This window comes from Liolophura sinensis, chromosome 3 (genome assembly GCF_032854445.1).
Source record: "Liolophura sinensis isolate JHLJ2023 chromosome 3, CUHK_Ljap_v2, whole genome shotgun sequence".
Taxonomy (NCBI): Eukaryota; Metazoa; Mollusca; class Polyplacophora; order Chitonida; family Chitonidae; genus Liolophura; species Liolophura sinensis.
Window position 1 is genome coordinate 14807282 of NC_088297.1, and position 26471 is coordinate 14833752.

The window sequence follows — 26471 nt, forward strand, 5'->3', positions numbered from 1 at the left end:
TGAAATCTAAATACTGTGATATCTTGGAAAATTTACTTCAGCTGATTAAATTATTTGCATGGGCTTTAATCTCAGAAAAACAATAAAATATAAGGGACACCCAACGATGTTCAGGCATCTGTCCAACAGCTGAACCATTATTTGTTCCAAGACTGCAAGCAATAAAGTTCAAAGAACAATTTGTAAATCCTCTGCATGACAGGACAAGGATTTGAAATCCTATCCCTTGCGGGTGAGGCCAAATTCAAAATGGTATGGAATCAACAATATCCACCAAAATGACACCTTCCATGGTTACATCACACCACTATTCAGAAAACGCTTTTGATTTTTCACTTGTTTTACTTTATCCACTCCAGTCTTGCCCTTAACCTCTCTCACCTGCAGGTCTTTTAACCTACACGCCCGTTTTCTTCAAGAATTTGACCTTGTTTGTTGAATATTCACACCTATTTGGCCTTGACTTGTGCATTCTCAGCTGCTGACTTTTTGATCTTGATTATTCCAACAGATTTGACCTTGACCTATGCATTCTCAGCTGCTGACCATTTGACCTTGATTATTTCAACAGGTTTGACCTTGACCTGTATTATTCTTAACTGTTTGGTCTTGACCCACATCCTCAATCCCCACCTGTTTGACCTTGGTCTCCAGTTCCATGACTTTCTGCTCTAAATGTTTCACAGCCCGACTTGTTTCTGCTGGCTGGGACTGGATTTGAACCCGTGTCGATAAGAGAGCCCGTTTGCTCTCTTCCAAGTCTCTACTAAACTGGTCAACCAGACACTTCTGGTGCTGGTTCACATAGGTGAGAGTACGGTTCAAAAGCATGGCTTCATCCACTGCAAAAACAAAGCCAAGAAGAATATAAAATAATGATAAACTTGATCAGACATGCTTATAGGCGTTCATGGCATCCACATTATTATCTCTGTTAACTGAGAGAACTTAATAAATAACATAAACCTACATGTATTTACTGAAATTCTTCAACCTTTTAGCGAGGTGTGTTTTTTAACATATTCTGAGATTTATTTATTTATTTATCTGACTGGTGTTTTACGCCGTACTCAAGAATATTTCACTTATGCAATGGCGACCAGCATTATGGTGGGAGGAAACAGGGCAGAGCCCGGGGGAAACCCACGACCATCCGCAGGTTGACCTTCCCACGTACACCATATTCTGAGAGAATCATTCTGTGTACACTGATAAAATGACACTTTTTGTGAAGCCCTAGAAGTGGCCAACCCAACCAATGTAGTTTTGTCTCCAAAATCAAATGAAAAAGGTACATAAATAGCACTGAAAGTTACTTTTTCATGTGCAAAATGGATGAGGAATTAATGTATTTCAGAAGAGAAATAGGTATAAAAAGCAGCCGCATGCATTTTTTGTGAAGTCATTGTAGGCTCAGCGTTTAATCTGGAATTCTTACAAGGCTATGGTATACGCTTTGTTTGAAAAAAAAAAAAGAAAACAAGATGGTAATTGTGTCACCCTTAACCCGACGCTCATACAGTGTATGGCTAAAAGGAAAAACAAAAACAAAAATGAACACGTTCCAGTAACTCGGGGACATCAGCGGAAACATGTTGCATGTTTTGTTTACAAAAATAACCAGCCCGTGAACAATTAAATTTGATAACATGGTAGCACTTGTGATTTTATCAGTGATTGTGTGCACCATACTTTGATTTATTTAATTGATTGGTGTTTTACGCCGTACTCAAGAATATTTCACTTATACGACGGCGGCCGGCAATATGGCGAGAGGAATTACTGGGCGGAGCCCGGGGGAAAGCCACAACCATTCGCAGGTTGCTGGCAGTCCTTCCCACGTATGCTTACTTTGAACTAGCTGAAATCTCATAAAAATGAAAAGGTATACTTTGTAAACTTTATGTGGGATATTTGATGGATACATGATACATTTGGTCTAGTGTTGTCTTTTCTTTTAAGAATATTACAAGAGGAAGTTGCAGCTTCCTCGCTTGGGGTTCAGCATGAACGGGATAGTGCAACTACTGGTTGACCCATATCAGAAAAATGGCTCTGGCGGGCAGCTTTATTGCCTTCAGTAAGGCGTCTTGGTGAAGCAGCACTAGATAAAAGAGTGGTGGAAATGCATCCCGCAACAAGGAGGCACATTACATGCACTCTAAGGATTCCCTTGTTGTCACATGACTGAAAAATTGTTAGGTACGACGTTCAACCCCAAGAACTCACTCATCCAATCTTTTATGAATAAATGATTACTGCTCTAAATGCCAGATCTGCAACGCTTAAGCCATATTACTACAAAATAGCTGCAAAAGACCCATTCTCCTATGGTAAGATGTAATGTGATGGAACAACCTGTTGTTGACAAAACAACATGCTTGGGCAATCATGTGATTCAAGCTAAATACTACAAATCAAACTGTGTAATCCAGAAATCAAGCAAAATGAGACATTCCAAAAAAAAAAAAGGTGAAAGCTAACTTAAAGGTGTGAAATACAGTATCTTCAAACAAAACACTATCTGTTGTATTTGAAAGCTCCGCTGATAAAAGCATGTGTATGTGAATATTTTTGTCCATGCCATGATGCATTGCACAGACTGGGCTGTATGTGCATGTACAGTATGTGCATGTACAGTATGTGCATGTACAGTATGACAGTAGTGAAATCACTGCTCAATACGATCCAAGGTAATACGCACGAGGGAAAGTTTCCTCTCACCATAATTCTTGTCACCATCGCGTAAATGAAATATTCTAGTCGTAGGGTGTAAAACTTCACTCAAAAGATAAATCCGGTGTTATATATACGTGTAATTGCACTGAACGAAGACTGAAGATAAAAACAACAGAACAACATTCTCACATATATTACAGCTTCGGTACTACAGATGAATGCTAAAATAATCGTAAAAAAATTTAATGGGTCAATAAATCATATGACGCCTTAATTACAGTTCAAGAAATTAATTATATTGTAAACTGTGGTACAATTACAAAGTTCTATGCAGTACAGATATTCTCAAAATTACCACATACATAAATGTGTACACTGTACAGGGTAGAATAGATCCGACAAGGCTATAGGCCTGGCCTCTATTACGATATATTATAGACTAACATTTGAAAGAAATCTCTCTAATTTCGATATCATTTACACTAATGCACCATATCTTATGTCAGGATAGGCACTCAGGAAGACATCAATACACTACACACATTGTAATCATTCGATATAACATCGGAAACATTATATAACTTAAATATAATTTAAGCTGATCAAATTAAATTCCACTTAAGGGTTACTAGGATAAAGTTGATCGAAACACACATGATTGGATACTTTTATATGTCATTAATATTTATTGATTTATTTGATTTGTGTTTTACGTCGTACTCAAGAATAATTCACTTATACGACGACTGCCAGCATTATGGTGGGTGGAAACCGGGCACAGCCCTGGGGAAACCCACGACCATCTGCAGGTTGGTGGCAGACCTTCCCACATACAGCCGGAGAGGAAGCCAGCATGAGCTGGACTTGAACTCACAGCGACCGTGTCATTAATAAACTGATTTGATATACATGTAGGCAGGCAGCGAAATTTGGCCTGCCGGCGAAACCCAGAAATCGGTTACGTCTTTTCCGCCTCGCCTAACCGATCATTCGGTTACGCCACGTATGTTTATCAACCCGATCGGTTACGCTAATTGTTTACGTGGTTTATGTTTCAGGCATCATTCTGGATCATTAATAAAAGTATTCAGCTCAATGTTATGTTTGTTTTTCTTTTCTATATCTAGCAGCTCATACCGTAAGGTTGGTGAACAAAAGAAAGAGAAATTTTACACTCACACGGTGTTTCAACGTTGTTGCCTGGTTGGTACTTGACTCCTGTGGCACATTTTTACGTGAAATTCCGTTATACAGGCTTATATGTTTGCAATATGCCCAGTCCAACATTAAGTACTTCCAGTAAGTGTCATTACGGTATTGGGGAGCGAGTTTGGTATCCCTGATTACTGATAATTAACGCAGTTTCCAACGCACGTGGTGTGAGTCTTACCACAGTGATATATATATATATATATATATATATACTCGATACAGGGCCGGGAGAGATGTTGACGTCACAGGCCTATGCGTCACAGGCCTGTGCTCAAAGCCTGTAAGGCATATATGAATGATTAAATTTCCATGTGACTAGCACAGGCAGCTGGCTGTGGCTGAAATCGATGTTTCTATTTTTAGAGACCGGCCCGGATAGCACAGTTGGTAGAGCGTCCGCTTCGGGACCGGTAGATCCAGGATCAATCCTTGATCGAGTCACACCTAAGACTTTAAAAGAGGAAGTTGTAACTTCCTCGCTTGGCGTTCAGCATGAAGGGGATAGTGCAATGACTGGTTGACCCGTATCAGTATAATGGCTCGGGTGGGGCGGCTTACTTGCCTTCGGTAAGTCGTCTCAGTGAAGCAGCACTAAATAAAAGAGCGGTGGAAATCCGTCCTGCAACAAAGAGGCACATTACACGTACATGCACCCTAAAGATTCCTTCGAAAAATTGTTGAGTACGATGTTAAACCCCAAGCACTCACTCACTCTATTTTTAGACGCGTTGCCATACTAACCGCGTTGTGATTATGAAAGCTGTTCAGTCCAGTTTATCTGTAGTTACCTAATGCACGATGACTCTAAGGACGTTCTCGTTGGACAGTTGGCCTAACCGATTTTCCGGTTAGCCAAATTGAACCGCACGTAACCGTTGCGCGGCCGACGGTTTCGTTCGCGCCAAATTTCGCTGCCTGTGTAGGTGTATAACTATCTAAACTATAATCGTTATAAATCATCAACTTCTTCAAACTCTAAAGTATTTTTTATTCAGTGGAATTTATTCCTATAATTATTGTGAAATTGATGTTAAACTGATTTGCTTGTCAGTAAATATGCAATTAAGCTTCCTACAACTGTGCAAATTATTTCTCTACAAACCATAGTTCTCTCAGAATGTCTCATGAAATAGGTGGTTGAAAAGGCTGAAAAATTGGGACAGATGTGATTCTATATTTGATCCTACCAAAATTTAATATTACCTGTTCATATCACTTTTGTGTGCTACATTAGTATTATATTTCATTCCATGTGTACTGACAAAACAAAGCCTTAGTGCTACAGGTATGTGCTTTTACAAACAGGAACAGGCCTCACAACTTAACAGGTATGTTTTAACAGCTAGCTATACCCTCTACCTGCTGCAATCAATGGTTCAATAAATCCCAATGACAGTTCAATTTCTGTAATTGACTACCTCTATTTACCTGCAATCACACATGTCTGTGATCTCGCATACCTGTACAGGTGAGGTGTCTGTTTACCTGGGCTGATTATAGGTGTGACATTGATATGAACCTTGGGGGCAGTTTGAGGACCCTATCACCGTCAGCCAATTACACGAAAGGGGGCTTTTAAACGGACTATTAAACTTGATCACTGCAAAACACCACAAATAGAATTGATCGAAATATCAGCTTGGCTTACCACAGTTTATTCCTGTATTCTGATAGAAAAGGAACATTTGAGTCCGGGGACAGGATGATTCAATATTCACTGCTAAAAAATTTTCTGCATGGAAAGGATTACTACGTGGAATTTCATTGAAATCTGGACGAACAGACATCTGGTGCCACTTTCAAAGACATGTTTTTATCGTACATTTGTCGTATAATATTTTGTACATCACTATTAATGAACCATTGTCCCATATGTGCGATATCTTACAAGTAAGTCATCTTTGTGAAACTGGGTCCTGACGGTGATCTAGTTTTGAAGCACAGACACTAATCAACCCGCTGTTCAAGAATGTTGAGATGATTTACTGTAATGACCTACAATCCGCCACACATAATTATGGGAGATTCTCGAGAACTGTGATGCCTGTAGATGTATTGAACAATTGAGCCATGTGTTCAAAGAAGATGTGGACAAAGGCTTGCTTCTCCTGAAAACTTTCAATCGAACTGCAATCTTCAAATGTTCATAACAGGCAATGCTACATGTGGATGAATTGTTACAGACTCTTATATATATATATATATATCACATAGAAATTTCATTCAACAAGTTTAACAACGCTATAAAAGGTAAGTGAGTACATAATGCTAAATATCAATCCTAGTGAAATGAAAAAGCATACTTTCTGCATAAATCTGATTTAACAGTTCATGTTGCACTGCAATTTTCAGAATGCTCAAAGTTAGTTATCATTTATTTATTTATTTATTTATCTGATTGGTGTTTTACGCCGTACTCAAGAATATTTCACTTATACGATGGCGGCCAGCATTATGGTGGGAGAAAATCAGGCAGAGCCCAGGGAAACCCACGACCATCCGCAGGTTGTTCCATGACCTTCCCACGTACAGCCGGAGAGGAAGCCAGCATGTCAGCTGGAATTGAACTCACAGCGACCACAAAGTTAGTTATGGTATGCATGTACAGTACATGAGACTGGAATGCAAATGTCACGCATTTCACATCTCAGCTGGAAACAACTGTTTTACTGTCTGCTTTTATATCATAAATACATAGGCTTTGAGTTACTGATTTACCTTCAATGATATACCCAAGAATATTTCATTCATTTACCTCTACAGCTAGTACCAGTAGCACTTCATTTCAATTCTTAAAATTAATTTTGTAATTTTACTCTATATTCAAACAATTCAGATTTTTGATTTTCAAAAATGGATGTTTTTGCCATAATTTTTTTTGTCATACAATTCTACATTTAAATTAAGTTCTAGAAATTTATGTTTTTCACAATTAAATTTTTAACGAAGGCAATTATATATTTTTTTTTTTATTGACAGCGAGAAGACTATGAGAACTATGGGTACACTAACAACAAACTCCAGAGCCATCCTCAGTTCACCGTTGTCACGGTTGCAGCAATCAGAGGTCAGGTCAATGTCCGTGACCTCAGACACTTCAGAGGTGAGTTTCACACAGATCCAATCAGAGCAGAAATATACAGATGACGACCTTCAGGGTACAGTAAAGAAATTTGTCAGGCACTTACAAGCACGGTCTCCAGGATGTCAAGTTCCTACAGAGCTGCTGACATTTGTAAGCCACTGGCTATGTGGGCAGCTACAGCGAGAGCGACAGCAGTGGAACGCAAAGCTGAGCGCAGCCCTGAACCAGGTAGAGACAGAGCGCCGGAAGGGGCTTGCAGCAACCACCTTGGTGCAGGTGTGCCTTGAGCGCCTGCAGTTGCTGGTGCAATCCTGCAATTTATGTGAAACTGACTTGCATGTAACCAGTGAATGCACGGCTGACCCTCAGCAAACGATTCTCCTGCAGAGTCAAACTCTGATGGAAGTGTTCAGTCATCTTGTTGAAGACCATCTGCAATGTCTAGACTTACTAGATGCGAAATCTTTCCCCGAAATCGTGCAGAATCTCACAGTAAGTGAGCTGCTCAGACAAAGGCTTGACTGTGAAGAAAGGATTAAATCAGGGCTGATAAGTCAATCCCAACAGTCGCTGAAAGAGAAACGAGTCAGTCTGTCAAAATCTCGGCAGAATCAGACCTTGGAAACACTGGTAAAAAGTCTGGAATCCGATGTAGGGAAGTTACGACTGGCGCTCAATAAAGAAAAAAAGAAAACAAAGATGTTGGAGGAATCAGCACATGTAAAATGTACCGTGAAAAATCGTGTTAACAAACTCGAGCATGATGTCCAAAAGTTGAAGAGACAATGCGCAAAGAAGCAAGATTACATCGACTGGCTGAAAAAGCAATTCTTTGAGATGACGAAGCTTGTGACAAATGAGAAGAAACATGCTAAAGTTACAGAACCCACAGCCTTAAAGTTCACAAATGAGGCAACAGCAAATGCCAGTCATGAGATGGCGACCAAATCAAAAGTTCAGGATACATCATCCTCAAGGAAGGTAAAGCTTACCAGATCTCCAGGTTCCGTGAAATCCGCAGGAACCAACAACTCAACAGGAACTCAAAGCTCCATTGAAATATCTGAGGACAAATTGAACATCTTGAAGATGAAAGCGAAGAAACTGGAAGATTCTTTACAAGTGGCCATGAACCAAATGTCAGAATATGCTGCCAAAGCTGTGAGGAAGACTCAAGATGGAGGCTACTCGAGTCCCGGGGAGAAAATAGCTGACCTGACATCTCAGGGTGTAATCTTGAGAGTTCCGAAGAAAATCAACATGCTGAAGACAGCACTGGAAAAAACCAATTCCAAGATGGATCGACGATTTCCAGAATCTCAAAGAAACGCCAAACTGGACAAAAGTTATAAAGAGCTTCAGAACTCTTTTGCCAACAGACACAGCACTTCTCAGAACTTTGGACAAAACTCTGTTTCAACATCATCAATATCAAGTCCACGCAAAAATCAGGTGTCCAAATGCTTCCGCTGCAAGAAGATCTTTCGCATGTCGGATAACCACAAACTGGCGTGTTGCTTCCATGTGAAGGGCAAAGAGAGGATTGAGAAATACGGGGAAGATGGGAAGCTGAAGCAAGTTGTGTTTGTTTGGCAATGTTGTGGTCAAAATCTTGACAATGCTGGGTGCTGTACAGGCCATCATGTTTAGGGCACAGGTTCAGGATTGGTTTGGGACTTTCTGATGTTGGTTTGAAATTCTTGTCTTTTTCCCAGCCTCAAACATGTACACTCAACAAAACTATAAACGCACAAACCAAAAATGAACTGTGATTACCAACCACTCTATTTTCACGCTGACATATCTCCTGGATTATTGCCCTAAAATTGCTGAGGTAATGCATTATTTAATACTGAGAGAAAACAATATAAAAATTGCTTTGTGTATTTATATTTTCGTTTACATTAACAGTGAATATGAATAGATAGGCTGGGCGCTATACATGACAATGCTGGTTGAAAAATCCTACATGAAAAAGTTAACGAACCGATAAGCCACGTAGATATCACTGTAGTGTCGATTACCATATTTCACCTGAAGTTCCACATTTGTCAAGTTGACACATTTCGCTCGAGTCTGACTGATTCATCAAGCTTTCTAGGTCACTTAAGAGTTTCGAAAATCAAAAAAGTGTTGACATCAAAAGTGTCATTTAAGATTGATTATGCGATTATGAAAAAAACATTTTCTCATACTGGTACCAAACTTTAGGTGAAAAACAGTATATAGTTTTAATTATTTTATATTTACCGTGAAAATCTTCCTGTATTACACATGAAAAAAAAAACAGAAATGCAATATACATATGTTTGCATATGCCCCTTTATCTGAAGAACAGTAAATAAAAAAAAAATCACACGAAATTTAACATTTTGTAAAATGGAACACTGACACTTCCTTTGTAATCTTCTTTATCCCCCAAAATTCAAAATGAAATGTCAACTAGAATTCCAGAACCAATTAATACACAGACTCGACAAAGTCACATTTCAAATGTCGAATGTGGCCAGCAGTTTATACATGTACATCATGCTTACCTGGTGTTTTCACCTGTTACATTGTCTGCCCAATCAGAATTATAGTCATGTTTTTAACACGATAATAAACCCTTCATTCCTTTCTCTTCATGTTTTATCTTCCATGAGTTACTGAAATTATCTAGTTTATTGTTTTGGACAAAAATCATAATAGTATTTTTGGAGCTGTAAGGTATTATGAATGCAGTTTTCAACATTTCTGCAAGTCCACACATTTTTCTCAGACGCATTAATAAAATCAGCTTGAACATACCCTTATTTCAATCCTTTCAACAGCCTCTGTGACCTATATTTTGAAACATTCTGAGAGAACTTTGGGGTGTAGAGAAATAACGTGCACACAGTATTATGAAGCTTGTTTCTTTAATGACACAAACAACCATTTTTGATGTCATTTTCATAACTGTATGCATAAATTTCCTGAAAAAAAGTGTTTTACAGGTTTGAAAAGGTTGAAGATTTACAGAATTTCGTGTTCATCTTTTCATGTTACACTGTGATTGAACAAAACTGATACCTTGTTCTACACTTTTACAGTTTAATAATTACCTTTATAATGAAGCTTTTCAATCAGAAGAATTTCGCGGGACACTGACACATTTTCCAGAAGTGATTTTTTGTTCTTAGACCTTGATTTCTTTCCAACTTCAACAACTCACTTGCAAACAAAGAGTAAACCTTCGAAAGACGAAAACTAGTCAGCTGACCTGAAATTTTTTTCCATGGCCGATTTTAACACATTTATATCCATTGTCTTAATTATTTCTTCTCCATGAAATTTACACATTTTGACTTATATAAACAGAGTGGATATGTATTTAATAGAGCAGATGAACTATGCCAGGTAAATGTATTAAATGTGCCAAGTATCTTCATGTGGATTCGTTATTTCACACTTTTACAAGTATTTATTTATTTTATTTGATTGGTGTTTTACGCCGTACTCAAGAATATTTCACTTATACGACGGCGGCCAGCATTATGGTAGGTGGAAACCAGGCACAGCCCGGCGGAAACCCACGACCATCCGCACGTTGCTGACAGACCTTCCACGTACAGCCGGACACTTTTACAAGTAGATACAGCTCTTACATGTGCATGAAAAAGTTTTGTTTTTCAAGAGTTTTGTCATCAGAAATAATTTCCGAGCCATTTTACAATTTCACACTGCCCACATGCAAACTCTGAATGGAACATTTCTGTTTAGACATTTTGTTTGATAAGTTTATTTTTATGTCTTTCATTAATTTTCGATTTCAGCAGCTTTCTTGAGCAGACCCAAAATTTCAAATGTTGAAAGCTTGTCAACAAGGTTCTATTACTTTAGATACTGATCTTAATACAACTGCATATCTAAGAAAAAGACAAGTTTCGCATACAATTTTTGAATGTTTACAGAGTGTTTGTTAAAGAAAAAATTCTGTTTTAATTATGACATGTATTTATATCTACATGTAATTTCGTTACTTTCGTGACAGGTAGATATTTCTCTGCATGTTCACATGGAAACAGAATTTGAACACTTTAGAAGAAATCACTGAGAATTCTGGGTATATGTTTTAATTTTGACATGTATTTATATCTACATGTAATTTCGTCATTTTCGCAACAGGTAGATATTTCTCTGCATGTTCACATGGAAACAGATTTTGAACACTTTAGACGAAATCACTAACTATTCTGGGTAAATGTTTTAATTGTGACATGTATTTATATCTAGATGTAATTTCGTTACTTTCGCGACAGGTAGATATTTCTTTGCATGTTCACATGGAAACAGATTTTGAACACTTTAGAAGAAATCACTGAGAATTCTGGGTATATGTTTTAATTTTGACATGTATTTATATCTACATGTAATTTCGTCATTTTCGCAACTGTTTCGCGACAGGTAGATATTTCTTTGCATGTTCACATGGGAAACAGATTTTGAACACTTTAGACGAAATTACTAACTATTCTGGGTATATGTTTTAATTTGACATATATTTATATCTACATGTAATTTTGTTATTTTCACAGCCTCTATTATTTTCCACTCTTCTACATGTAGATATTTTTTTGGCATTGTACATACAGAAGAACATTTTGGACACTTTACAATAAAAAAACCCCTTAACTATTATAGGTATACATTTCAATTGTGCCATGGATATTTATAGTGCCTCGATATTTCAATACTTTTTGTAACTGTTATATTTTACATTTTCAAACGCAGACTTTTTTTTCTGTATGTACATGTATACAAGCCATTTTGAACACGTTTTGTCCTCCGTGATAAAGCATGCCTCAGAATATTGAATGTGCCGAGATGAACACCATCTGCTTCCCTATCAGTAGACAGCATGTCTCAACAACTTATTCTAGGCACAAACTTCAAATGACTTTTTTAGAGTCCACACGTATCTAGTAAGGAAGAGACTGAATTCAAGTTGATGATTTTCTATATCAAGTTACAACTGAATGACTGTATTGTAGATTGAAACTTCTATATGTATTTTTCTTCTTTGTAGGAATTGCATAAATATACATATACATTAAAACTTTTTGACAGTTTTTTGAAAGTTTTAACACCTGTTGATATGATTCCAAACATTTATACTGACATAAGGCATAATGTTCAGACATTGGCTTTGAAGCTGATTGTAGATTACCCCTAATTCATTCCATCTTTTTGATCGCCTCTGCAACAAATATTTTGAAACATTCTGTTTTTTGAAATTAAGAGTTTCAGAAAAAATGAAGTGTTGAAAATCAAAAGTATCACTTTGCACTGATTATGCGATTCTGAAAAAACATACCAAACTTTTGGTGAAAAACAGTACGTAGTTTTAATTATTTTATATGTACTGTGCAAATCTTCCTGTATTATACATGGGGAAAAAAATTCACGACCAGCCGCAGGTTGCTGACAGGCCATCCCATGTACAGCCATGGGTTTCCCCCAGGCTCTGCCTTATCTCCTCCCAACCTTTATTCTGGCCACCGTTGTATAAGTGACATATTCTTTAGCATGGCGTAAAACACCAATCAAATAAATAAATAAATAAATGAAACATCCTGAGAGTGCAATGGGGTACCAATTTGCACAGTTTTATGAAGCTTGCATCTTTAATGACAGACAAATCATTTTTGGTGTGATTTTCATAACAATCATATACATGAATTCCACTGAAAAAAAGTGCTTCAGTGATTGAAAAGGTTGAAGATTTACAATAAGTTGTAGTTCAAAGTCATCTTAATACTGTTTCCAAAAACCATTCCTTGATAAATACACATTTGGCCAAGTATATGAATAAAGATAGAGTTCCTGATTGCTTCATATGCATGTTGGCATCTGAAAATTTGTTCTTATTTCCAATATATTTCAGCTCTTGAAAAGACTTTCCGTCTTTGACATATTCAGACACATTTATTTGTGTTAATTGTTTTCAAATAAAAATTAAAACCTGAATTTCATGTGTGACCTATTTTTTTTACCTGCAACTCAGTGACCCAGTAAACTCTCACCAATGCAACTGCTGTGAGTTCGAAGTCCAGCTCATACTGATTTTCTCTCCGCCTGTATGTTGTAAGGTCTTCCAGTAACCTGCGGATGGTCATGCGTTCCCCCAGGCTCTGCAGAGCCCGGTTTCCTGCCATCATAATGCCGGCCGCTGCTGTATAAGTGAAATATTCTTGAGTACGGCGTAGAAAATAAATCAAATAAATCAAATAAATAAATAAACTTTACAAATTTATTGAACACAACCTTTCCAGATCAACATGTATTAAGCCTATGCCACTAGAGGAGGAAAGATTGTACCTTGATCATACAGGCTTTGATGTTAAGGGTGGCTTTAAGTAGGGAGGTTTGTCAGGTGCTCGGTCAAAGTCAAAGGTTTACTAGGGCACTCTGGTGTCCTCCACTCCTAAACTTGACTGTCACTGCACAAACTTTAGGTCAGGTCCACTAGTTGTATGTTTCTGTTAGATCTGTCACTTGAGATTTTCAAGCTTAAAGTTTAATACTGAACACTTAGTTCAGTGTTAGGTTAAACTGAATGCTTCTCAATTCATCTCCTTCAGCCATTCGTTTAATGTTTAAATAGAATATGTTTTACTATTGATGAGAGATTTATATAACAGTGTGGTTAAACGTCATTTCAAGCAAACTCTATGTACATGTAAAATACTTCCATGCTACGAAATTGTGAAGCTCAATATGCAATATGCACCAGCTTGGAAGCAAGCACAGATGTTTTGGATGATTGGGTTGACATGCCTCACTATCAACAATGACCTACAACTAGATAGGCATGTTGTTTTCTTCGTGTTCAGTTTTATTCATTTATTTGACTAGTGCTTTACACAGTAAATCAAGATGTTTCACTGGTACAGAGGCAGGCAACATTATTGTGGCAGGAAAATGGGCAGAGCCCCGCGGAAACCCATGATCATCTGCAGGCAGGGTTCGCACGCCTGACGGCTCCAAAAAATTCAAAGACTTTTCAAGGACTTTCAAGTACTTTAAATACAAATTCAAGTACCTCAAACAAGTGTCACAATTTCCGCTTTCCGAATACTTGAATACAAACTGTGACAACAGGCGCAACTTGAATACTTTTTTAGGTCATTTCGTAAGCTTGGTGCAGCCATGCCGTGGCATTCGACCAGTACGCAGCCTTGTATTGGTGCCGTAACTGTGATAATTAAAAGCGCAGCTTAAGACATTTCCGCACAACGTACGCGCCCTATGACTGATTGACACTGCTGGCGTCGCGCACAAACCAGTCCTTGAAATCTAGGAATTCATCACTAAAACAACAGTTGCCTAATGCCTTTTTTTCACACAAAAAATCACTCTCAATGACTACAGCGTAAGTTCTTACCGCCAAATCAAAAAATGGAGATCTTAGTGCCCTCTGATGGAGAAAAGGAAGTCTGTAGTGGTGCAAAACTATGACCGCGTACAGACCACCGGCGGCCGCTCTAGGTGCATGCCCATTGCCAGTTGATTCACAGATTCTTACCACCGAATAACTTTCTTCACGTGACACAAACAAAATCAAGTACTTTTAAGGACCTCCACATAAAAATGGTCAAATTCAAGCACTTTCCAGTCCTTGAATTACCAAAATAAAATTCAAGTACTTTCAGGGTTTTCAAGGGCCCGTACGAACCCTGAGCAGGTTGCTGGCAGACCTTCTCACCTATGACCTGAGAGGATGCCAGTATGAGCTGGACTTGAATTCACAGCGATTGCATTGGTGGAAGGATCCTGATCGATTCCGCACAGGCCTCCCGTTGTGTTCAATTGTGCCTTCAGAATTCAATATGATTGAATGATTGAGTGATAGCTGTATATGTAAACCCTGTACCTCCTTCCATCAGAACAGTCACATGCAGTCACATCTGTAGTGCTGCCTCAACGAAACACAAAGCTGAAAGATACTAGACAAAGTAGCCCACCCAGTTACAATGTGATGACCACATCCCAGAAAAGGCAGGAAAATGGTAAAACTTGTACAGTTGAGAAGGTAGACAATTATTCAAGCATGACATTGTATGTACATATGCACTCTCTTTGGGGCAGTGTTATTCTCATAATGTTATACCCAACTAAGTTTCTTCCTCAACAGTTTGCATGTACACAGAAATAAAGGGAGATTACTCCCACTGGATCTGACGTTAGAAAAGTTTTTTCAGTAATTGTTTCCCCTTGCTTGCCCCCACTAAACAGGTCCAAACAAGTACACTATTCAACAAATGTCAATTATGTTTTGTGGTTTTGAGAAACCAAAGACAAACTCATCTGTTATTTATATAAACACCAATTCTACCACTGTTTTGAATAATATTTCAATAATTTAATACACGTAAAAAGCTATAGGCAATCATAATTTTGTCATTTACAAAATATCAGATGTAGACATTATAATCGTTCCAAAAATTCTTTTTCATGTACATGAATACAATTTTTAAAATGTAAAAAATAATAATACAACCTCTCTCATGTGAGCCTTTTCCCCCTTCTCAACCACTTCAAGCATACATACATATATGCTATGCTCCAATATCTGATAACAAATATAGTATTATAAATTCAATGATGGATCATTATGATGCAGGCGATGTGAATATTCATTATTATTGATCAATTCCATACTCCAATGAAGGTCTGCCAGCAACCTGCAGATGGTCGTGGGTTTCTTGTGGGTTTCCTCCCACCATAATGCTGGTTTTTGTCAAATAAGTGAAATATTCTTGAATATGGCGTAAAACACAAACCAAATAAATGAATAAATCAATGACATACAGAAGAGTTTTTCATTTATAAGATGGGGGTAAGTCTGCTACACCTGAATAATTATTATAATTATAGTGAATTATTATATGTTATGATATCTATGCATGGTACCTGGAAAACACAGTGGTTTGAATTTTACAATTAACCTTCACTACATCCTGACATGTACCTAACCATCAGCACTATCCAATGCCTCCTGATGGCCTCCATCACCCCCCACCCCGTCCACATTGTGTCCATACCTGTGGGAACCCTGTTGTAAATATTTTTATACAACCTTCAGGCAATACCAATTTTATTTCAAGTTTTGTTTTACTAGTGAGCCGACACAAAAAAAAAAAAAAAAAATCTAAAAATGGAATAAAAAGAAAACTGAAACTCCACCTTTTTATCTGATCGGATGATGATATGTTTATCATTTTCCGGTGTTTTCAAAGCCTTCTGATCAAATAAATACGTCTACACCTGGAAAATTGGCTGAGACTTTTATTTTTAAGTTTACTTTTATACTCTCCTGCTTAATTTAGAAAAAATTTACTCTGCTCTTACAACAACAATGTAAATTGTTGTGGCCTTACTAAACCCTGATTATGCTGGTCATTCCTACTTTTCTAGGCCTGATGGTTATTTCCCCCCAGAAGTCAGCCACATCTGTGTGAGCCCTGGCGTTGAAAGCGGCTAAATTTTTTTACAACCTATAGGCCACACAAATTTTACTTTGTGCTTTCCGGGTGAGCTGACCGTAACAAAAATATCTCTAGATGGAATAAAAATAAAACTGAAAATCTACCTTTTTATTTTACCAGTTCTTTACAATTTTCTGTTTCTTTTTAAAATTTCCGATCATGTAACTGGGTTTAAAACAAGGAAAATTGCTGAGACAGTCCACATTTTCCACAAATAAGATGACTTCAAGTTTTATTTATATACTGTCCTCCAACACTGGGGAAAAAATCTATTCTGTTCGTAAAACAACAATTTAAATTGTTGTGCCATTACCACACCCTGATTACACTTATCTAGGCCGGCTAAAACTTTTTTTTTTCAGATTATGTCTATACCTATGCGAACTCTGGAATTAAAAGTAGCTGGATTTTTATAGCCTCTAGGTGACATCATTTCTAATTTGTGCTTTCCAGATGAACTGACACTAATAAATCTAAAAATGGAAAAAAAAAGTAAATCATCAAACTCCACCTTTTTATTTTGTCAGACTTTGATATTTTGGTGATGTTTGTATTCGTGTGAATATGTCTACAACACGAAAAATTGAATCTTGCCACAAATAAGATGAAATTTTTATTTTTATACCCTCCTACACACTTGGAAAAAACTTGGATTTATTCTGACCGTAAAACAACCATATAAACTGGTCTGGCCTTACGGCACCCTCAATCATCATCGCACACACATGTAGCCATTATAAAAGATTTACTTTCCAATCTCACTACCATTCATGTTTCAACGCAAAGACGAGTTGACAGGTCATGTTTGATATGTGCATTTATCAGCCGACTTTCACTAAGCCTTCACAATGACCTGTTTACAGTATTAATCAATCAGCTATTGAGAGATCTGTATAGAGTATTCAGTCCTGTCAACAGTGCTAGGCTTTTACTATACCCAGTCCATTCCCAGGTCACAATTAACACAGTGGCACTAAAGAGAGAATTCCTCAGTTGGTATACAAATGAAAGAACGTACATGTAAGGTCAGCAGAAAGTATGGGAGGTCTGTTAGTAGAGAGGTTGAAAACCTTGAAAGTTGTGTGTATGTGGGGGGTGGAGGGCCAGGGGGGTGGGGTAGAAGTGTTACTTTTGTGTGTGCGTTTTAGCTACATATCAATATTGATAAACAGCTTAGAGTGAAGGGTACAGGTAGTTATAATGTCTAGTGTTTAGAAGAACAGGCTGAAGTTGGCAAAGTTTGAAGTCAGAGTGACCAGTCACTTCTCATTCTTCATTTAATACACCTGAGGTCTTCTGATTAGCTTGTACGCCTGAGAATCTGCCCAAAAAACATTTCCAGAAAGGAGAAATCTTATCTGGCCAAGAAGTTCACAATCAGCCAAAGAATGTCAGAGCCTCGGTGAGTTGATTATGCAGGTGTAATAACATGCAGGAATTGAAAGTTCAAAAAAACATTTCCAGAAAGGAGAAATCTTATCTGGTCAAGAAGTTCACAATCAGCCAAAGAATGTCAGAGCTTCGGTGAGTTGATTATGCAGGTGTAATAACATGCAGGAATTGAAAGTTCCAAAAAACATTTCCAGAAAGGAGAAATCTTATCTGGTCAAGAAGTTCACAATCAGCCAAAGAATGTCAGAGCCTCGGTGAGTTGATTATGCAGGTGTAATAACATGCAGGAATTGAAAGTTCTCCCACCTGTTGCATGTGACAAGTAATTCTTTTCTCACCTGTCAAAGTTTCTCTACCTGAACACACCTGTCTTGGGTCTAGGCTTCATGATATTATTTACTTTCATATACAAAGCTGCAGAAAAAAGTGAACTTGTGAGTTTTTTTGCTGAATTTCTGCAGCTTACCAGGCAGCTGCGAGAAGAATTCTTTAGCCAGATAATAATTTAAGTGCTAATTTATTAAATGTCATGCTTATCTTTGGTATGGAATCAGTTTTCAGTGAAAATTTCAGAATATTATAAGACAAGCCGGGATTATATCCAGATCACACATTTCCCTATTTCATCATTCAAAAAAAAAAAATCAATATATAAATAAATAAGCAAATAAATAACAAGGCATGACAAAAATATAGGTAGTGTTCAGAGCCTTATGAGAATTTCAAACTAGGAACAGTGAAAAGTTTATCATTGAAATTTAAGTTCTTCTTTACATTACGTTTTTTAAAGGGGAAATCAATTTCAATGCATAAAACAACAAATCATTGTTACCAATAGTAAAAATCTCATTTGATTCTTTAGATTTTTGTCCTTTGTCCTTTAAAAGTGTCCCGTTAAGGGACACAGCATCAGGCCTGGTATATAGCACACTGCTAGCATTAGTGCTTATGGTGTTATATCAAGATATGTCTATGGTAATACATCTTTCTTTCACCCAGTGAAGATTTTGACGTACAAAATCTCGATACTAAACTCATAATGATATATGACAGGCATTATCATAATTAATTAGTGGTTTGATTTCTTCATTTTCAGTTGGGGCTGGAGCTTTACCTACCTGTATCTTGGACATGTCTCAAAATGAGCACTGTATTAGAGACCACTTCTAAGGAGCTTGCAGCTTAGAAGACTTGATGTTTATACTTCTACAGAAACTTCAGCCAGCCACATCCTGGACAGATCCAGAAATAAACTCTCAAGACTCTGAGCTCATCTAAGAACATTTAGGTTGGATATACCTTGGAAGAACATAGAACTTCACTGAAGTGATCTGCTATTTAATATCAACTGAGATTTACCCTGAGCACGAACACTCTTCACAGAAACTGAATGAAAACAATGACTATGGCTGACAATTCAAGGATTGATGGTGACACTAAAAAAGCTGTGAAGGTCAAAGATGACATTCCAAGCAATGAGGGAAGTACTGAAAAAGCTGTGACTGACAAAATTGATAATACAAGGACTGACGGTGATATTGGCAAAAATGTTAAAATCAAAGCTGATAATTCAAAAATTTTTGGTGACCCTGAAAAGGCTGTGAAGGTCAAAGATGACATTTCAAGCACCGATGGTAGGACTGAAAAAGCTATGACTGACACAGTTGACAATTCGGAGGCTGATAGCGATATTGGAAAAACTGTGAAGGTCAAAGCTGATAATTCAAGAATTTTTGGAGGCTTTGAAAAGGCTGTGCAGGTCAAGAATGACATTTCAAGCATTGATGGTAGGACAGAAAAAGCTGTGACTGACAAAGTTGACAATTCGAAGACTGAGGGCGATACTGGAAAAACTGCAAAAGTCAAAGCTGACAATTCAAGGATTGATGGTGATATTGAAAAAACTGTGAAAGCCAAACTGTTGCCAGAGATAGCTGAAGACGAAGGGGTGTCTGATGAACTCTACACTAACCTGTACTCCTGGCTTTGTGGTGCCATTCAGCAGGAGCGCAATCATTGGAAGCGCCAAATAGATGTCACGCTTCAGGCGCTGAATCAGCACCACAAAGAGACGCTAACACATCAGACAAAGCTGCAGACACTTCTCAGCAAACTCGACCCAAATGCCCAACAGAGTTTCCAAAATGATCAAAATGGTCACAGTGAGGAAAATTTTGAAGAGAAGGAAGTTCCATCAACACAGAAGCTCCTGGAGGAACTTGAAGCAAAGCTTGATATTATTCTGGATCATGGTGATTGCAATGGTGGTAAAAATTCAGAAACCCACAGTTCTCAAACCAGGCTATGTCCAACTCACAGATTAGAGTCCAAACCAAAATCAGATGACAAGAGCGTGCTATTAGCGGAGAGCAATGGACCTCACTTGCAATCAGTATCAGGAACATACAGACAACAACAGCGGCAACCAACACGTTGGAACTAAAACGTGCTCAGTGCCTCAACTAAGCCACGGCACCAATTCTCAAGACTTTGACAATGATTTGATGCCAGGTTCAACAGAAAACATTGTAAAGGATAACAAGAAAATCCCAACTGAAAAGTTGTCACCAGAGCATTTAGGCAATGATGCTGGTGTACCACCTTCATGCTCAAATGTCCCAGATTCCCAAACCAATCAAAATGATGGTGGCCACGTGGAGAATTCTGAGTTTAGAAGCAAGCCACTGAATACTGAATCCCAAGGCAAGGCAGTCCCAATCTCAAACTATCAGGTGTGGTCTTCAGTCCAACGAGGGGCTAACCATGGCAAACCATACACACATCCTTATTTGAAGAGATCATCGCCTACACAGCTCAAAGAGACGTTCTCAGTAAAGAAGCTCACATCTTTGTCTCAGGACGAGAGGCAAAAGTATGAGAAAGCGATACAGAGTAAGAAAACCGAAATAAAGTACCTCAGGTCCGACCTTGAGGAAGCCATGGATCAGATCCAAAAGTTGCAGAAGGTCATTCAAAGGCTTTATATTCTGAATCGACACCTCAACGAGACTCCGAGGGGAGTTAAAGATTCGTCTAATGCCGTCAAGGATACATCTACCAATGAGAGAAACCCACAAAGGGTCAACAGAGATGCACCAAGAAACAAAAAGGATATACCTACAAACGTGAACACGGAGGGGCTGGGAAGAAGACTGAGAAGCAGGGTATATCAACCAGCATGCCAAGCCTAAACAGCCTTCCTGTGTTTCAAGCCATGCCCGGGGCAGAAATGGCACTGTGGAAGCTCCGCGTGAAGCAGCGTAACATCCAAGGGAAGAAAACTGAGGTTGCACAATGTCTACGATGTCAGCGGCTGTTTCGTCCATCAGAAAACAACAACATTTCCTGTCGTTACCATCGAAATGGTCAGCAGACCGTGGAAAAATATGACACTAATGGCAAACTCGTGCAAGTGGTCTACAAATGGGCATGTTGTCAAAGGAAGGTGGATGCACCCGGCTGTACTCATAGTCAACACATCTGATTGGACTGAGAGAGACAGATGAGGATGCTCAATTGGATTATTTTTTGATAGTGGTTTAATGCCATACGCAAGAATTTTTCACTTCAGCTTTTTGTAGGTGAGGGAAACAGAAATGCTTGGACAATCCAGACTCTGTGGGAAGTCTGCTTATCTAGACATTATACATATATAAAGCTGGCTAAAGTTAGAAACTCCATCATATTTCTTTACCGGTGGCCATGGCACAACACAAAAATCATTGTAACATTTACAGGTGCACTATCTTCCAGACGTAAATGTATATTATTGAAATAATTGTAATAAATTTAAAGAAACTGAATATATGAACCTGACTCCTACCATGAATTACCAGTGAAAAGTAGCCTGAGTGTCATAAAACCCTGAAAAGTTTTGCATTTGGTGTCTGTTAATGGGGCTGTTTAAAATTCCATGCAATCATGCAACCACAATGAGGTAGTGCATTGCTCAGAGAGGAACACAAAGTCTTAAAGGATGTAAGGTAATCTTCATGCGTCTAACTCTTTTGGCTTGGAACCCTCTTCAAATTGTTTGGATTTTTATTATTCTGCTTCTTCAACACCTTGTTGCCAAGAAACCATTTTGAGTAATTTTAGTGAAATTTTATGAGCCCATAGTTGAAATTAGCGTTAATTTCGGCGTGAGAGAGTCGAATAAAGTGAGTCACGTGACCTGGTACCCACTCTGGAATTTGTTCAAAAACTTATGAACAACATTCTTCTCCTTAATAACTAATTTAAAAAGAATATAAATTTTAAAATTTCCGATTTGCTGAACAAGCTCCTGCTATCACTATAAGGAATGTAATCTTTACACACACTTCCTTGTTTGTTATGGGAACCCTCAACAGTTTTTTTCTAAACATCAGTAAAGCCACTGATGTCCGACCTGAAGCCATTGTAGTGTTGTTGATGTTAGTGTAAACTCTTTAGGTGACTCTGCTGTTCACAGAAGAGTAGGTACTGTTGGGCATCAGGTGCTGTAGTTCTTCAACCTTTTTCACGTTTTTTTGCAAAGAGTTCATTCAAGCATATTCTGAAGGCATTATTCTGTGATGACTGATAAAATTATACTTTTTGCATTATAAGCCCTGAAACTTCCCAATAATCCAAAATCAAATTTAAAAATGTGCATAAACTGCACTGAAAGTTGCTCTTTCACATGGGAAAAAGGCTGAGTAACTAGTGTAATGTGACACAGTCTGGAAATCTTGTACACGACCAGAAGAGATTTGAATTCCAGCATCAATCCAGAAATTGTTTTGTACTGTTTCATTTTCGAACAGAGACACTGACAAAGGGAGGTAATGAGAGTCTTGTGAAGTGCTGACAAAGCAGGCTTATATTGGCCTTTTATTGGGACACTCGCTTAACTGCCACCTGTACTTACACCTGAGTGCTACTGTATGCCGCTAAGTATTATATCAAGTGACCTGTTGAAGATGTCGTACCACCCAGACCAAGCAGATATCTATATCTATGCCTGTAGATACCATAATTATTCACACGGCACAGTTCTTCACACCATACACGTGACAAATTCAGTCTTTTACAAAATTTAACAATTTACCACACGTGTACCTGCAATATTTTTACACTTGGCATCAAAATACAAAATCAGGGCCAGGCCCAGAAAAAAAAGGTTCTGATCCTAAACACTGAAGCTGTCATAATCGTGAAGGACATTTCATGCTCAGAGATTTTATGTCAGTGAATCAAAGGAACTTTTAAACTAAAGTTTTTATTGGTACTAGTGTCTGAAATCATCATATTTTTGTTCAAATTATTTGTTAGTTTTTAACACAGCTTGATTAACTCGCTCACCAACAAAAATGCCGCTTTACATACATGTACATGAATATGTCCCTGATAATACTAGATATACCAATTTATAATATCTTACTATGATAATATTTATTTATTTACTTCATTGGTGTTTTAATACTACTCTCAGAATATGGCATTCTGGATCACTTTCACAAACCTTCATAAAACAGATAGCTACCTAAAGATTTCGTAAATCACCAGAAACTTTTACACTGACTTACAAAGTTTACCGGATTAGTGTCCAGATTTATTTCTTGATCTTAATTCTAAAGATTATAACATGTTGAAACAGTAAATTACCAGGAGGTCTTCTGAGAAGCGTAATAATGACTCACCCAAAAAACAGATTTACTGCCCTAGCCAATTCCCACCAACTGGTCGCATGCCACGAACCAGGCTAGCTGGTCTAAATAACCCGGGAATTCTTATCAAAATGAAGCCATTTACAAGATCGATTCTAGCTACACAGAAGCAAATTTACTGCTGCATCACTCTGAATCCATAGTGGGTGACACTGACGTTCTGATTTGTGACACTAACATTTCTCGGCAGACTTCAGATTCCGAGTTTTCGAACGTTGAGTTTGATCCTAGTCCAGGCATTTCCAACTGCAGAGACAATACAGACTGAGAAGCTATAGCTTTACCCTGCGTTTAACTTAAGATTTAATATTTAGTTACTATTCTTTCTCTATGTCTGCTCCACAGTAAAATATCATTCTATTCCCCGATGGATTCTAAATTCATATCCATATGCGGTACTACATACCGGTACATGTTACTGTCGGCATTCCAAATTGATTTATTTATTTATTTGATTGGTGTTTAACGCCCTACTCAAGAATATTTCACTTATACGACGGCGACCAGCATTATGGTGGGTGGAAACCGGGCAGAGCCCGGGGGAAACCCACAGCCATCCGCAGGTTGCTGCCAGACCTTCCCACTAACGGCCGGAGAGGAAGCCAGCATGAGATGGACTTGAACTCACAGCAACCGCATTGGTGAGAGACTCCTGGGTCATTATGCTGCGCTAGCGCGCTAACCAACTGAGCCACGGAGGCCCCCTTCCAAACTGAGTCGTGTACAGTATAAATACAAGTACCATGTGGATGGCAGCATTAGTGTACAGAGATTTAGTATCTATCAGTTATCAGTTTGGACAGCAGAACTTTATAACCACAGTGTGCAGGTGCCAGCTCAGACAGCTTGTACAGGTTGGACTTGTATAACGTAATTCGGTGGAGACTACCGAGTATTGGTGGAAAAAATGCATAAAACCAGCCTCATTATCTAGTGATTTTAAGTGCCATATTACTCAGATTAACGTACACTTTTTAACATTTTTTGGCACTCAGTTTAACAATATACATGTGTACATGTGTAGCTGGTTAGGAATAAATGATAAATCTGGACATTAATCCTTTAATTGTGAAAGTGGGTACTGATGGTCCAGTCTATGGCTGGAGCAAACCAAGCCAGCTGTGAAATAAACCACTGCCTTCAGCTTCGTCAGGTACGATCATGTCCACTGTACTGTACATGGCTGACAAATCTGCTACTTTAATTATTAAAAAAAATTATTCACTTATTTATTTGATTGGTGTTTCATGCCGAATTCAAGAAGTCAAGAATATGATGGGAGGAAACTGGGCATAGCCCAGGGAAATTATTGCAAAAATGCACACTTAAGCTATATTTGTGTACATATAATTTTAAGATTTTAGAGTCAAAGTCATATGTCTTAAATCACTAAATAAAAGGGTCAGAAGTAAGAAAGCAGGATAATTATAGTACAGCAGTACACCATAAATAATTTGCTATTGAAATGTCTGTTTTACTGTTAATGATTATTCAGAAGAACAGTGAGTCAACAGAAGGGTATTCCCCTGTAGAAAACCAGGATTACCTAACATTGTGCAATCCTCTAAGCTAGCTACATGTAGCTCACACACGTATGTGTTTATCACATTTGTTGTTTTGCATGCTTGAATCATAATTATGCTTACCACATACATGTACATTATTCTCAAGCTGAGAAATTTAGAAAAGTGTTTTTCCTGAAAAATTATTTACAAGGAGAATGTAAAAAAAAAAAAAAAAAAAAAAAGTTCAGTAATATGAAATACTAGAATAAACCCGTTTGTTCCTTCTTTTTCATGGTAATTAATGTTTACCATTCCTTGTGAAGTCACTGACACTGACTTTTTCAACCCACTTTAGTTTTGTCCGGAGAGATTGAGACACCAGACAATATTGGATTATTAATTCCCACAATCCTTCATTAAAACAAACCGCTTGCAATATTATTCTTTGGTACTTAATTATTTAACCTCTTCATCCACTTCTGTAACCATTGTTTTTAAACAATTGTGGGGTGTAGAGTAATAGTTTACACAGTTTTATGCAGCTTGCATCTTAAATGACACAAACAAATCACTTTTAGTCGGGTTTTTATAATATAAATTCCTGACCATCACAAAACAAAACTGTTTGCAATGATATTCTTTGTTTGTGTGGCCGTCTCAAGATAGCCTACTCTACCACACAAATAAGACAATCCACAGATAAATGATATCCAGGATATTGATCTGACCTCTGATTGGGTAATTACCTCAGCCTTGAAGACACAACAGTTTGACCTGTGACCTTTGCATGACAGAGGGCTTTACTACCGCAGGTATCATAAATTATACACCTTTTTAGAAATCCAAGGCCGCATGGGTATTTCCTACAGGCTGTAACGATTTAAAACATTCACAAAAACAAAACAAAAATTATTTTGTTAAAATCATGAAACTGTTCTCTTTGAAACAGCCCAAATCAGCCAAGTTTAATGCCCTAATTCCTCAACCTTATATGAAAGAACAACTTTAAGTGCAGTATTATGGACATTTTTAATTTGATTTTGGAGATAAAATTACACGGACTGGCTATTTTCTGGGCTTTAACTTAAGTATAAGTTTTTTCAGCCTGCACGCAATAATGTCTTCAGAATACTCCTGAATAAACATCTTACAAACACGCGAAAAAGTTAACGAACTGCAGTAGTACAGCACTGGCTTATTCATTAACTTGAAAGAATGACTTATTTACTTGGATTGAGTTCATCACTGTCCTCAGGAATGTTTTTCTTTCGAGAAAATACTCTACCGAGTGCCCAGAGTAAAAACCATCCTATTTTCTTCCCGGGCACTCCTACCAGACAAACCTCTTGACATATAGTAACAGGGACGCACCTGGATTTGAGTGAGTGAGTGAGTG

General features: G+C 37.9%; 1 protein-coding gene across 1 annotated transcript in view; it reads right to left on the reverse strand.

Annotated features, from left to right (window-relative positions):
• The window catches only part of LOC135464144 (coiled-coil domain-containing protein 73-like), a 49357-nt gene that overhangs the window by 5817 nt on the left and 17069 nt on the right, over window positions 1-26471 (reverse strand). The window contains exon 7 of the mRNA XM_064741640.1: window positions 634-842. Coding sequence (XP_064597710.1) covers window positions 634-842 — 209 coding nt within the window. The remainder of the gene's footprint in view (window positions 1-633; window positions 843-26471) is intronic.